Raw genomic sequence first — 15,684 nt, 5'->3', positions numbered from 1 at the left:
AAAACCTACACACTGAGGTATTGGGTAAAAAAGAAAACTTGCACTCAGATGTTAGGTAAAGGAGTTTGTACACTCAACCCAGGTGTTCAGTAACAAAGACAACTTCCACACTTAGCTGTTACTCGGCGAATAACCTCGGTGATGATGATTAACAACAAATTTTTTAAAAGGCCGACAAGCCGTTATCAAGCAGAAGAGGATGTTAAACTGGGTGAAAATGTGTTGGGAGTATAAATCTACATGGATGAGAATAAAGAATCACCAACGATTGGGTGACAACCACATTTTGAGCCCTCGACACTTTTTGTCTTCAAAAGTGGGAGAACTGCTTCCATCGTCCCCGCAACAATCACCACCACCACCACTCGTCACATGAATGTTTGATTCATTCAACTTCTCTTCCCGTTTCACTTCCTACCCCATTCGCCTACCATTGATTCCCTCCCCAATCAGTTCTCCTTCCATTCTTTTATCCTTCTCTTCAACATCCTCTAACCTACCTCCTCGCTCCAAGATATTGAAGACCTCAACAAAAGCATTGAGGGCTATTTTTTCCATTCGGTTTACGAGTTCATTTCACAATCCCCATTCCTTCCTTTCCTCTTATTTTCATCCCCCAATCTCTTCTCACCTCTTTGCTTTACATGTCTCCCTCATCATTTGATTTGCTGGAATAAACAAAGATATAATATATATATATATATATATATATCTATATATATATATATGAATCAAATTTTTATTGATATAGTTGAACATGACCATGAATGAAAGTGAAAAAAAGAAGTTGCTGTTATTTTGCATTAAACATCAAATTATTGAACATTTTTTCTAAAATGCACTACAGAATGTAAATTGATGAAGAATACCAAGTTAACAATGTAAAAACAAAAAGCAAAAGGTTAGTTTAGAATTTGAGGGCCGACCAGGTTTAATCCCACAATTATCAACGATCACCAAAAAGCTGCCTTTCAGAAAGGCTTTTTGCAACACAGGAAATGCAACAACAAAATAAAAACAAAAATGAAACCCAATGATGCAAAAAACACACAGCACTTGATGAGACTGTTCGCATCTCGTTAACATTCATGCGCACACGCACACAACCAGCACTCGCAGCATTCGGCCTCCATCTCACGACGGGCAAAACCACTCGCTTCTGCTTTTCACATTCTCTCTTTCTGGTCTGTTCCACCACCAGCCATACCCTTCACTTCCTAACCCAGGACGAATTACTAACTACTATGAAACATGGCATTCACCACCTACCCTGAAAATACAATTCAAAATGTCCTACTCAAACTTGTATTTCTGCTGCCGTTAACAACTTGGCTTAGGTTGCATCCATAGTCGCATCACCCCCAATGGTGGATTCTTCCACTTCCTTTATTTGATCACCTGTTGGAGTACTCTCTGCATCTGATCTCATTTCTCCATCATCGTCTTCAGCCTCTCCATGTCTTTTATCCCCATCCCCATCTCCGTCTCCTTCATCGACTTGATCATCATATTCAGCCTCTTCATCTCCAACTCTGTCTCCTTCAGCCTCCTCACATTTCTCATCCTCATCTCCAACTCTATCCTCGTCGTCGTCAGCCTCCGCACGTGTCTCATCGCCTTCACCGACTCCATCATCACCTTCAGCAGCCCCACGTCTCTTGTGACCTTTATCTCGAGCTTCGCAGGCCACCCCGACTGGCTGCTTGCGCCTGTGGCTTTCTTCCTTTGCTTTTTTCTTTTCCTCTTGCACTTCTTTGTAATAATCAAAGTCGTCCTCTTCTTCAATGGGAAGCTCCTCACCCTTTTCCAGAGCTTCTTTAACCTTTTCCATCTCTTCATCAGTTTTGGCTTCAAAATCAGCCCATGGGTCTTCACCCTGTCATGGTAAAGATGTGCAAAAACAGTTCACAATGTTTTAGGTATATTCACCAAAGAAAGCTACCCAGCTCCATTCCCTTCAAACACTCCCGGACCTGGCTCCATCCTTTTCACCCACATTTGCATGATTCCTACAATTCTTGCCGAGCTCGAGATAAGTGAGCATTTCACTGTTAGCAACATTTTAATATGTCAGCTTATGCACAGACAACATTAATGTATTGGACATCAGTTAAAGCCAGAACACACCGAGATCGACAAAACAAAAGCTTGATGAGGAATGAAAATGAAAATATAAATAGCAGGTTTCGAGGATAAGAAAAAAAAGTAATCAAAGGGGTACTGGGACCAATTTATTCAGGGAAATCTTTAAAAATATTTTCTCCAAATTTTCAGACATAAACGGAACCAGCTGATTGCCTTTTCAATGCCCAGGGTTAAAGTGCATTTACGTGAGTATGGTTTGGGGTACGGCATCCAAACTCAAACGCAACACAAACAATTAAATGATCCATAAACATGATGTCTCGACAAGATTAATGTGCAGATTCTTTTTTATTTTTATTATTATTATTATTATTTAGGGGTTTCAGCACAGGCAAGAAACCTCTGCATTCAATTTCATTCCCGACAAAGAATAAGCAAGCAACCACTATGAGCCCATATGTTGTTGAGGCTTCATCTCCGACTTTGGAATGGAGCAAAGGAATTTCTTTCGACCACACGTAGCTGCCATCAAGGTGTGGAAACAAAGAAATATCCAGGTTTTTAATTATTTTTGTTGTGCTCATCCGAACAATTTTTGAAACGGTGATATGTTTATTTCATAGGTTTTATCAACTGCTCTTTTCTTGTATCGCTCCACATACTCTCTCTATCCTCCAACCCCTCCCAGCAACTCAAGGGTGCATAAGTTCTTCCAGTAACGCCTTCCTGTTAAACTTCCAAAATACATGCTGACTCACCTCAACTCCTCTGTTCCTTAAATCTCCTGTCTATGGAACCACCTTTCAGACACCGTTCTTTCTCACTCGTCCCTCCAGAGCTACAATCAGGCACTGCACCGCCATCTCATGTCATCCCTTCTTTCTGACCCTTCTTAACCCAACCCTGTTACTTGCTGGTTTCATCTATCCATCTATCTCTATCTCTCTCTCTATTCCCTTACTAATTATGCTCAATCATTACCCCGCTACCCCACTATCAGTTCAACCTTGTCCTTACATAAGCCTCGACATTGGAGGGAAAAAAAAAAACACAAAATAATAATGGTATGCTAACCACTGTGGGATGCAAATTGTCAGAAGAAAGGGCTCTCTTGTGCCGACTAAGGTAATGCCCAAAACGTCAGCTTCACTTTGATTCACACAGTGGTTAGCATAAGTCTTTGTCAACTTTTAGTTGATAAAACCTACCATCTGAACTGTCCCAACACCCTCTGACACTATCCTTGACCAAATGTAAGTATTCCTCGTTATCTTTGATATGATCTGTCATACCTCTGGTGCCAATTAAACAAAGACTATGAGGGTACCCATCTCTGACGGGTTCACATATGTCTCACTTCAAATGAGCAATGTTTTGGTAGAAACGGGAATCCAACGTAAAGTGATGATGTCGACAGTGAGTCCGTGACACGTTTGCTTACCTAATCAACAATGGCGGTCCGCTCAGAAGAACAACTATCGTTAGTGATTGAAATTGGCAAATACACTGCCATTTCGTGTCAGATCATTTTGGAAACGGTATAATGTACAGCTTCCACATTTTGGTGTCAACGTGACACCGGCAATGTTAGTGTTTGTATAGGTTAAGATGGCCTGATTACCTCGACAAAATTGTGTGAGAACGCCCCAACTCGGTATTAAAGTAAAACATAAAATATAATAATTAATCCTTAACAAACTGCTCCACATTATCCATTGGAGACTGCTCAGCTCTTTAGAGAACCCCCAAAATGGCATCATTATTACATTAAAACCGGTGTGAAAGTAGCGAAAACTCTCGCAGAATCGATTTGTGCAGGTACTGGATTTTTACTCAAACAATGTGTTTGGATTATTTCGTGGAAACAAAAAACAAACGAATTCACTTCCCACATTATCATTGTTTTTATTTGTATTTTTATTTCCATACATCACATAAGCATTGAGATGACTTTCCCGTAATCATAGACACAATGCAATTCTGCGCTACTTCCTTGTAAAGCCAGAGCACACATTAACCCTTTGTTGGAGCAGAAAAGCGCTCCGACATAGGATTAATGGCCGAAACATTAGCTTTTCCTTGCTTCCAATGGTGGTTAGCATACCTTAGTCAACATCTTGTCGATTTCGTCCAATGTTACAGCTGTCTGCCAATGTAGATCAGCACTAGCTTTCACCGGCAAGACTAGTTCTTCAAAGGACACTTACCTCAGCACAAGCATCCTTTGTGCGTACGATGTTTTTTGCAACACTTTACCAAAATGGCGGTGCCTAACAGCAGGAAGTAAAGGGATGCATGAGGAATGGGTGAAAGGGGCTCAGAGTTGAAGGTGGATATATATGGGGTAATGGGGTCAAACGAGGGGTAAGATTGGGGACAAACACCTCTCCTTTACCTTTTGATACGTCTTGTACAGAGAGGCTTGACGCTCATCATTCAAGATGTTCTCAACTATATTCTCGATCAGACCCACAGGATTCTTGGCGAAAGTCTGTCCAAGAAACACAAACAACAGTAGTTAAACATGATGGGCCCATCTGACAAGAGAGACACTCTTTTACCAATAATGTGGTTTCAATGTTCGATGCAAAGTGATAACAGTGACAGTGAACCTTCATATTAAAACTATTTCACCATTATAACACCAACTCTCACTGGAACATGAACCATAGTTAACCCTAACCATAGCTCAAACACTAAACAAACCCAAAACTTAAGCCTAATCTATCTATTCCAACAAGTGTTTGTGTGTGTGTGCGTGTGCATGTGCATGTGCATGTTTTCGTATAGAAATTTGACATACAGGAATAATATACTGTCAGACTCACACAATGCGTTCGGTATACACATTCAGACAATATATATATATATATATATATATATATATATATATATATATATATATATATATATATATATATATATATATATATATTGTTGCGAATTTGCGCCCGCCGGCGTGCAATCGGCCGCTCGACTCCAATGGCGGCCGCCTCGCCCACCGGAACGGACAATTCTGTAGTGACCCTCTCGGAACAACGCCGGGAGCTAGTCACGGGTGGGGGTTTAACCCCACCACGACCGTGCCAATTGCCCACCCGCGCAGGATAGGGTTGCTCGCCAAATTCGATCTACCTAAGTACCTGCGCGGATGGTCGACCGGGCGATCGTACCTCGCCGCAGGCCGACTCCGGACACGAACCGTTTAAGCGGTCCGTTCCGTGCTATCGGGATAACCGAGCGGTGTTATCGTCGGCCTCGACGGTTCCGATTAATTATCGGGCATATTAAGCCCACTACGAACCCTTTACGTGAAGCAGGATGGAGGGTCAATCAAGAAAAGATGAAGCGAACGGGAAAACGGTTCACACAATGCACATTTATTACGCGGCACACGGAAAGCACACATATACAGCCAAACAGTCAAAATGCACCTATATCAGTAAAACAAAAGAAACAACGACGCAGAGTTACTACCGACTATGCGCACACACGGCAACACTTATACAGTTCTACTTTACAGAAGGCGCCAACACACATTTACTCAAAAGCAAAGGAAAGAAGCCACCCTCATAGACAAGGGGGCAGACGGGCCTGTAGGCCAATATGTGCGCGGGACCTGAAGGAGCGGCCAGGTCTGCGAGACCGGGTGGGTCCTACCAGCGTCCTCGTGACGCGTTGGCGGACGAGCCGCAGACGTGGCCGCGTGGCTGTGCCCTAACTCCGTGCTCCTTCGCGGGTTTCGTTGGCACGACGCTTGGAGTGGGTGGGAACGGAGCCCCCTTTGTTGCACTATCTCAGCGCGGGGGAAAAAGGGGGAATTGTTGATGCCCTGGGGGAGGGAGAATGGCTGGTGGACGGAGGAAAAGTGGGCGTGAACCTCCCCTGATCCTAGAATTTGCATATATGGATTTCACACAGACGCGCCTGGAGGAGGGGCCAAGCCGCTCTGCGCTTGCTGATTGGACGGATCAGAAGTGGGCGTGTAGCATTCTTGATCCGAATTCTCCCTCGGAAAGGCCGCTATTTGCACTCGCGGCTCGGTGCGTATCTTGAACGAGCCCAAGACAGCCCGACGCTCAGTGTTCACAGGTGGTGCGGGAATGGCCGTAGAAGGAGAGAGGTGAGGGTGGTGGAGGGTTTATCAGTGGTGGTTTGATGGTTATGGTGGTTGATTCAAAATAAAGATAGAACAGAAAAACGGCTATCTCAAAGCGTCGCAGCCCGAATGAATCACATAATTTCCCTCTAAACAACGGGTTTGGGGCTAACTACACATGTACTTAGAGTTATCTCACCTACGGGCCCTGAATGGTGGTTTGCGAATTTCCACAGCCGTAACAATATATACATATACACACAAACACACACACATATACACAAAGGGTCAAAAGTTTTAGAACACCCCCATTTTTCCAGTTTTTACTGAAATTTAAGCAGTTTAATGTTTCAATGCATTCTGAAATTAAAGCATCGAACAAATAAACAATTGCAGATAAAAAAGAAATCATGGAATAGTTTTGTTGAACAAAATTTACTCTAAATTTTTGACTCATCAAAGTTGCCACCTTTTGCAGATATAACAGCCGAACATACTCATGGAATTCTTTCAACAATGGAAATCAAATATTGTTCGGAAAGTTTTTCCCAACAATGCTGCAGAAGTTCCCACAAATGTGTTGCACTTGTAGGTTGCTTTACTTTCACCCTTCTGTCCAGTTCATCCCAAACCAGCTTGATGGGGTTTAAGTCTGGAGACTGTGCTGGCCATTCCATGATTTGAAGCCTATCGTCTTGTTCTTTTCTTCTCAGGTAGTTCTGACATAGCCTGGAGGTATGTTTTGGGTCGTTATCTTGCTGAAGGATGAACCCCTGACCAACTAGGCGTAGACCAGAGGGTATTTATTGCATGGCGCTGCAAAATGCTGTGGTTACCCTTTTGGTTCAGGGTGCCAGTCACTCTGTGCAAGTCGCCGACTCTGGATCCAGCAAAAGAGCCCCAGATCATCATGCTTCCTCCTCCATGTTTGACAGTAGGTGTCACACACTGAGGAACCATCCTTTTGCCTACTCGATGGAGTACAAAAACTCTGCTTGATGAACTGAAGATTTCAAATTTTGACTCATCGGTCCATAAGACCGTCTTCCAGTTTTTAGTAGTCCACTGGCAGTGCTTCATGGCCCAGGCAAGCCTCTTTTTCTTATATTGCCATCTTAGCAATGGCTTTCTTACTGCCACTCGACCTGTCAAACCTGCAGCTCGAAGTCTTCTCTTCACAGTTGAAACTGAAACTTCCTTACTTCGACCAGTGTTGAGTTGTGCGTGAAGCTGCTGTCCTGTGAGCCGCCTTTCAACGCAAGCTGTGGACTCTCAGAAACTTGTCTTCTGATTGTGTTGTGGCTTTGGGTCTGCCAGACCTCTACCTGTAAGAGTTTCCTCCAGTTTTCAAGTGCCTTTTGGTGGTGTAGGAAACTGTACTCACTGACACCTTGCCTTCTTTTCAATTTCTCCAAATAAAAGGAAAGACCTACACTTTTAAGGGTTATAATGGTCTGTCTGTCTTCCTTTGTTAATTGTCTTTCTTGCCATTATGATGGCAATATACTACTTCTTGCAATGCAATATAGTCCAAATAAAGTTTCAGAGGGTGGAGCAACACAGTCTGTTCCAACACTGCTTTGATACAGAGAGAGGGTTTATAACTCATCAACAAAAGTTGGAACACCTGCAGGAAATGCTTGTATCAACTTTCAAGGCTTAATTTACTTCCATTGCTGCAGAACATCTGCAGTTGCCAACCCATTACTTGTTCCCTGAAAAGGGCCGTATTTAACAACTCCGAAATTTAAAGTATTTTTCAGTTGTTGGTAACCTAAACTTTTTTTGTTACCCTCTGGCAGTTTACCGCTCAGCTTTGTACCATTTCAGGTTATTCACTGGATTTGAACTGCTTAAATTGCAGTAACAACTGGAAAAATGGAGGTGTTCCAAAACTTTTGACCAGTCGTGTGTATATGTATGTATATATATATATATATATATATATATATATATATATATATATATATATATATATATATATATATATATATATATATATATATATATATATATATATATATATATATATATATTCTTCTTCTTCTTCTTTCAGCTGCTCCCGTTCGTGGTCGCCACAGCGGATCATCCGTATGATCCGCATAGTAATTTGGCACATGTTTTACGCCGGATGCCCTTCCTGACGCAACCCTGGTCGCCTCTTACGACACAGGGATATGGTACACCTATTTTAAGCGGGGTATACACCGGCCCAGTATACTGGTGCTCATTTCGCCAACCTCGGAAGGATGACAGGCTAAGTCAACCCCCTGGTGTATTAATTCAGTGGCCCAACGGGGCTTGAACTCAGGACCTTTTGGATCCCAAGCCGTTGCCCTAACCACTGTGCCAACACCAGGCTAATATACATATATATATATATATATATATATATATATATATATATATATATATATAGATATATATATATATAGATATGTGTGTGTGAGATATATACATATATATATATATATATATATATATATATATATATATATATATATATATATATATATATATATATATATATATGTATATATATATATATATATATATATATATATATATATATATATATATATATATATATATATATATATATATATATATATATATATATATATATATATATATGTATACACGAGGTCTGTCTAAAAAGTAACAGGACTGAGCCTGCTGTGTGCTCCACTTCCACAACTTGAATGAATGGGTTGCGTCACATACTTTCACAACATTCCAGCAATATATATGATTGGTGATGGTTGACCGCTCATTGTGTGATGTTTTACAAGTCGTGCTTTACACGTTGTCTAGTCTGAGTCGTGAGCAGAGAGCCAATCTGAAGTTTCTTGCCAAGCTTGGCAAAACACCTTCCCAATGCTTCGCAATGCTGCAGCAAGTCTACGGGGAAGAAACGATGTCACGTACACGTGCATTTGAATGGCACAAGAGGGTCAAAGAGGGACGGGAGGAAGTTGAAGACGATCCATGATCTGGAAGACCTTCAACGAGCAGAACGGTGGACAACATCAAGTGTGTGAAGCAGATGGTGCATGCAGATTATCGAATCACGGTGCAGATGATTGCTGAGGAACTTTCCATCAACAAGGAAACTGTCTGGAGCATCATCACTGAAAATCTCGAAATGTGCAAGGTGTGCGCAAAGATGGTCCCCAAGCTGTTGTCCAAGGACCAGAAACAGCAAGGAGTCACTGTCTGTCAAGACATTATCGAGTACCTCGAGGACAATCCAGACCTGCTTGAAAGTGTCATTACTGGCAATGAATCGTGGATATTCAAATACGATCCCGAGACCAAACGGCAGAGTCGTCAGTGGAAAAGTCCAGCATCACCAAGACCAAAGCAAGCAAGGATGTCGAAGTCGAAGGTCAAGGTGATGATCATCGCGGTTTATGACATCAAGGGCATCGTCCACTTCAAGTTTCTACCAGAGGGTCAAACAGTGAATCAGTACGTGTACAAGGGGATCCTCCAGTGCCTCATAAGATCAGTCCGGGACAAGAGGAGGGATCTGTGGGAGAACAACGCCTGGGTGCTCCACCATGACAATGCCCCTGCTCACAGTGTCCTAAGCATCCGACAGTTTCTGGTGGAGAGGAAGGTGCCAACTCTGGAACAACCCCCGTATTCGCTAGACCTGGCCCCTTGTGATTTCTTTCCTATTCCCAAAGCTCAAGGGGGTGATCAAGGGGACCTGATTTCCTGGTGTGGAGGCCATCAAAAGGGCCGTGACGACGGAGCTCCGGAGGATTCCAGAAGAAGCCTTCCGGGGGTGCATCAAAGCGTGGAGAAGAGGATGGACAAGTGTGTGAGACTAGAGGGAAACTATTTTGAATGGGACAAGCTGTGATTTCAATATATTTTTGGGAATAAAGTTTCTGTGAAATCAGTCCCGTTACTTTTTAGACGGACCGTGTGTATGTGTGTGTGTGTGTGTGTGTGTGTGTGTGTGTGTGTGTGTGTGTGTGTGTGTGTGTGTGTGTATATATATATATATATATATATATATATATATATATATATATATATATATATATATATATATATATATATATATATATATATATATATATATATATATATATATGTATATATATATATATATATATATATATATATATATATATATATATATATATATATATATATATATATATATATATATATATATATATATATATACACTGCTGGACCCAGATATTCACGGGGGATCGCCTTAGTTACAGCCAATACATTCCTGAAAAATGGCGTGAATGTCGGGCCATTGTTTTATTTTTTTTATGGTTTAAAAAAATAATAATAATAAAAACAATGTCACCCGCAGGGTGACCCGTATCTTGCCAAAAGGTGACCACGTGTGACTTCTTTAAGGTCACACTGAGGTGAACAGAGCTGCTATCCACCAGGAGCGACTCCTTGAGGAATATCTGCCTACGAGAGATTCCAATGAGAATCGTTCTACAGAGTAACCATGAAAAATATGCGTTTGCCTCATAATGTCACCAAATGACGTCAAAATGTCTCAAGCTTGACATATCTAGAAAGCACTCAGAGGTGTTCAATTTGAGGTACTAGACGATATGGTTCCTAAAACTTGAAAATTTGACCTTGGGGTCAAATATGTTTGACCTTAGGCGCTAACCATGAAGGTCAAGGCCAATCGCCACCAAAAATTAATCAGCTGAGCACCAGACCATGAACTATATTCCCATGAAGTTTGAAGACGATCCGATCAAAATTACTCAAAAAATAAGGGTTTCGTCGACTCCCCTGATTTGCGACAAAGTGACCTTGACCTTTGACCTTGACCTTTAAAATTTTATGCGCTGAAAGGGACCTCTATAGGCCTCTGATATGCGAAGTTACAAAAATTTCCAATGATAACTGTGCTCTGCAAAATTTTTTATACATGATTACAGACAAACAAACAAACAAACAAACAAACAAAAAAAAAACATACAAGTTGACGAACATATCTTGCAAAAAATTCGTTTTGGCAAGATAAAAACGGTCTAGGCTCGTGGAACAGTGATTACATAGAACAAATCAGGACACAACATAAAGGGAACAGCAGGAGAAAGGGGAAATACCAACAGCAGGGCAGAGAGAGAAAGTTGACAGAGACAAACAAACAAGGGATGCAGGCAATGATGAGGGGTAAGGGAAGCCTGGTGTTGGCTCAGTGGTTAGGGTGGTGGCTTGGGATTCTAGAGTCCTGAGTTCAAGCCCCGTCGGCCGCTGAATTAATACACCAGGGGTTGACTCAGCCTGTCATCCTTCCGAGGTCAGCCAAATGAGTACCAGTTCCAGTGTGTGTACTGGTAGAGGGGCACTGCATCAGCGACACAGTCGCGCTTCAAGAAATGATAGCTACCCCGGCAGCTAAGCTGCCATACGACCACCACAGGGGCAAGGGAGAACACAATGGGTTGCCAATATGGATTCAAAAGCAAAATTGTGTTTGACCAGTCTGTGATTTTGTCAAGGTCGGAGGAGAGGGGAGAGGATGCTGCCTGTCTGTTCAGAAGGATGAGAGATGTGTGTGTGTGTGTATATATATATATATATATATATATATATATATATATATATATATATATATATATATATATATATATATATATATATATATATATATATATATATATATATATATATATATATATATATATATATATTGTTACGGTTGTGGAAATTCGCATTACACCATAAAGGGCCCGCAGGTGAGATATCTCTAAGTACATGTGTAGTTAGCCCAAACCCGTTGTATAGAGGGATTTTTATATGATTCATCCAGGCTGCGACGCTTTGAGTTAGCCATTTTTTCTGTTCTATCTTTATTTTGAACCAACCACGTCTCAACCGCCATCACACAACAACCACGCCACCGCCACCATCTACGCTCCCACATCATTGCATCACCGCCATTCCCAAACGGCACTATAACCATCAAACCACCACCAAAAACCCTCCACCACCTTCACCTCTCTCCTTCTACGGCCATTCCCGCACCACCTGTGAACACTGAACGTCTGGCTGTCTCGGGCCCGTTCGGCGTTTGGTGCCGAACGCAGAGATGCCAACTTTTGGAAATCAGAATTAGGGAGGATTTTCAACCGACACCAAATAATGTGCGCAAAGCGCACATCTCGAGCGCGGAGCGCTCGACCCTTGCGGCGGGGTCCAGGGCCCGCCTTAGGGCCCTGGAAGCTCTGGGGTTCTAGACGCTCTCTAGTGCCCTCTGAGCCCTATTTTGGAGCATTTAACATGTTAATAATTCCCACTTTTTGAACAAAAAAAGGGGAAAATTGTGCACTTTTTAATGTTACATGTATGTTAATATTAGTAAGTTAGGGGACAATCAAAGATTAACAAAAAGCACAAAAGAAGCAATATTTTTCTTACCTTACTGGCTGGTACTACTGCTGCTTGCTTTTTCCATGGCAGCTTTGCTGAGTGACAGCTGTGTGGCTCTTTTAGCCCTTCTGATTATGTCTTTGCTGTATTCTCTCTGGTAGAAAGGGGTGCTATGAGCTTGTTTTTCAATTAAGAGAGCTTCCAGGGTTTTGACACTCAAATTGGGACGAAATTCAGTATGATTCTTCCATACAAGACTGAGTGCCCGCTCACATGATGCGTTCGAATGAGGAATGACCAAGATTCCCTTCATCACTTTGCTCAAATTAGGATACTTCTTGGCACCAGTGCAGGGATCTGTGAGCTGTGAAATCCGATGCCACTGCTCATCCACTCTCACCGTCTCAGTAGCAATTGTAGCTATGGAGGCGTCTGCCTGGTAGTGATCGAATTCACTCTCAAGACAGTCTATGTCACTATCACCGCCACTGAACAGACAGGGGAATTTCTTGATGAAAAACTCCACACAGTCAAACCCCACTTCTTGGTGTAGCTTAACATCCAGCACCTGAGCATGCTTGGCTAATTCATCATCTAGCGGCCAGGTTTTGAAGATGTGATTGCAGGCTTTCACATAATATGAGCGAACTGCACTGAAGAAACCTTGGATGTCTGACTCACTCAGAGTGAAGGTGGATTTCTTGAGACTCCTTTGTTCCCTTATATACAGTTTGGCATCGTTCCCAATCATGAGGTCCTCATCATTCTTCTGATGATTTCTGTCAGAGAAGGGTACATTTACCAGAGCAACCGATGACACCGATGGTTTCAAAAACCGTACGAAGATATCTTTCAGAAGACCATTCAATTCTCCGTGCAGGAGATGAATACAGGGTTCGTCTCTTTGGAGCAGAAGATTCCCCTTCTCAAAAAGCTTGTTAGCATATCGAAGGAAGAAACAATAGAGTTTTGTTTGTGGAGACAAGAACATCCTGTTGACACGTTTTTCTCTAGATTCCTGCACAGTGTTTGAGGAAGATGCGCTTTTAGTTGTAGAACTCGTAGTACACTTTGCCGCAGGGCGATCACACTTGCGTTTACTGCCAGCAGAAGAGGTCAGACTCGTAGTACCAGATCCAATTTTACGTTTGAGGAGAGAGCTTGAGGTAGGTGCAGCCAAGGAAGAAGACCTCTGATTCGAAGGTTTTGCTGAGCTTCTACCAAGTGATTTGGCAAAAGCAGAACTTAACTTGGGTCCTTCTTTGCCTGTAGATGGGACTATCACAGTCTTTCTCGACTCTGAAGGGATCTGCTTTGTAGATGAACTTGATGAAGGGCCGGTGATGCTACCTGCTCTCAGCATTGGTTTTGGTGCTGTCCCTGCTGTCTTCTTCGCAGCAGATACTGCAGTGGTAGTGGTGAATGCTGCTCCACTAGTGCTTGATCCTGCAATGCCAGTACTGGCAGTAGATACAGTGCCGTCCTTCTTGCTCGTTGTTAGAGTCTTGGCTACAGTTGGTTGCATTTTTCTTCGTACTTCTTTGAAGAAGAGACGAAGTGGCTCCCACTGTTCAATCAGCCTGTCTAGGCACTGACCAAGGGACAGCCACCTTGTTGCGACATGCTTCAGAATCTTGTGTGTCGGGGCATCACAGAGTTCTTGCAGTGCTTTCACTCCTTTGACGCGTTTACTACTTTTGTCCAAGTAGTAGTAAATATCGATGAGAAAGTCATCTAATTCAATGGGTAAGGCCTGAGCCGCCTTCTTGGCCGGATTGTGCATCATATGGCAAGGGCATCCCATGATGTAGCACTCTGGATTTTGTTTGTGGATATAAGCAGCGACTCCTTTGTGCTTGCCCACCATGACAGAGGCATTATCAGCACAAAAGGAAACACAATTTCCCCACGGAATTTTCCTGTCACTGAACTCATGATCAAGCAGTTTGAAAATGTTTTCTCCAGTGGAATCTTGTTTGCACGCAGGCAAACTTAGCAAACCTTGCTTCACAATCCCAGCACTGTTGTCATAGTACGAAATCAGGACAGGATATAGCTGGGCCTCACCACTGTCATTGCTACCGTCTGTAGCTAGGCTAAATGGAGCTAGTCTAGCAATATTGGCAATAGATGAAGCAGTAACATTTGACAACTCACCAATTATTGCTGAAGTTTTTGTTCTTGCACATCCATACTTTGAAGCAACTTTTGAATCTGGAAACATCTTTTGAAATAGAGGTCCAGCATGATCTGAGACTGATATGGGCAAGTTATGTTCCACAATAAATCCACTAAAGAGAAGTTCCGCTCGGGTAACATCCTCTTCCTCGCTTGTCCCTTGTTTGGTGAAATAATTCAGAAGTGCACCGGTACTCGTGCTCGAAGATCTCTCCTTTGCAATGTCTGTGTGCCGTTTGCTTCCAACGTGCTTCCGAATATCATCGCGACCTCCGTGCTCAACTGAAATATCAACGCTGCATACTGTACAATACGCATGATGAATTCCTCTTTCAGACTTTCGAATACACGGGTATTGGACACTGTATTCGGTCTTGTACTTCTGAGACCATTTCTTGGTCTTCGTAAGCTTCTTTTCTGCCATTTCGTAATCAACATCGAGGGCTTGAAGCATCGGTAACTTCGAAGTCGATGTTCCACAGCTGCAGCGCGACTCGTAGAACTCTAGCGGCTGTTAAACACCGCACAGTGGTCGCGACCGCCGGGCTGGTACGGGGCCCAGCTGCATGCAGTGAGCGTATCGCATGCATATACACTGTGCATACATACCGCATGCACTGTATTGCACACATACCGCATGCACTAAATCTCAGTGCATGATCGCATAAGCGAGATCCAGACCCATTGTTTCGCTGCTCCTCATTTGAATTTGCAATTTTTTACGTACAATTTGGTAGCAGCGAACGTTATGGAGTTACCACATGCTATACGTAGCAGACGATGATTTTCATTCAATTCTCATACTAGTACATTCTGATTAGTGAACAGTGCAAAAATATCAAAATTTCGGGAGGATAAGGATAGTGATCGTAAGGGCGGGAGTTTGGGTGAATTTTCGGAAGCCTCCCGATGAAATCGGGAGGGTTGGCATCTGTGCGAACGCA

General features: G+C 42.5%; 1 protein-coding gene across 2 annotated transcripts in view; it reads right to left on the bottom strand.

Annotated features, from left to right (window-relative positions):
- Positions 1 to 725: 725 nt before the first annotated feature.
- Positions 726 to 15,684, bottom strand: part of LOC147012589 (uncharacterized) — a 70,726-nt gene continuing 55,767 nt past the window's right edge. For both annotated transcript variants that reach the window (XM_085853595.1, XM_085853594.1), the window contains exons 9-10: positions 4,481 to 4,576; positions 726 to 1,876 (exon numbers count right to left, since the gene is read on the bottom strand). In XM_085853595.1, the coding sequence (XP_085709721.1) occupies positions 1,334 to 1,876; positions 4,481 to 4,576 (639 nt within the window). In that variant the 3' untranslated portion in view covers positions 726 to 1,333. The remainder of the gene's footprint in view (positions 1,877 to 4,480; positions 4,577 to 15,684) is intronic.

Source organism: Eptatretus burgeri, chromosome 14 (genome assembly GCF_056783735.1).
Source record: "Eptatretus burgeri isolate ZD-2024b chromosome 14, Ebu_testis_v1, whole genome shotgun sequence".
NCBI classification, from domain to species: domain Eukaryota; kingdom Metazoa; phylum Chordata; class Myxini; order Myxiniformes; family Myxinidae; genus Eptatretus; species Eptatretus burgeri.
The sequence above is the reverse complement of the archived record's forward strand: the minus strand, read 5'-3'. Positions and strand labels throughout refer to the sequence as shown.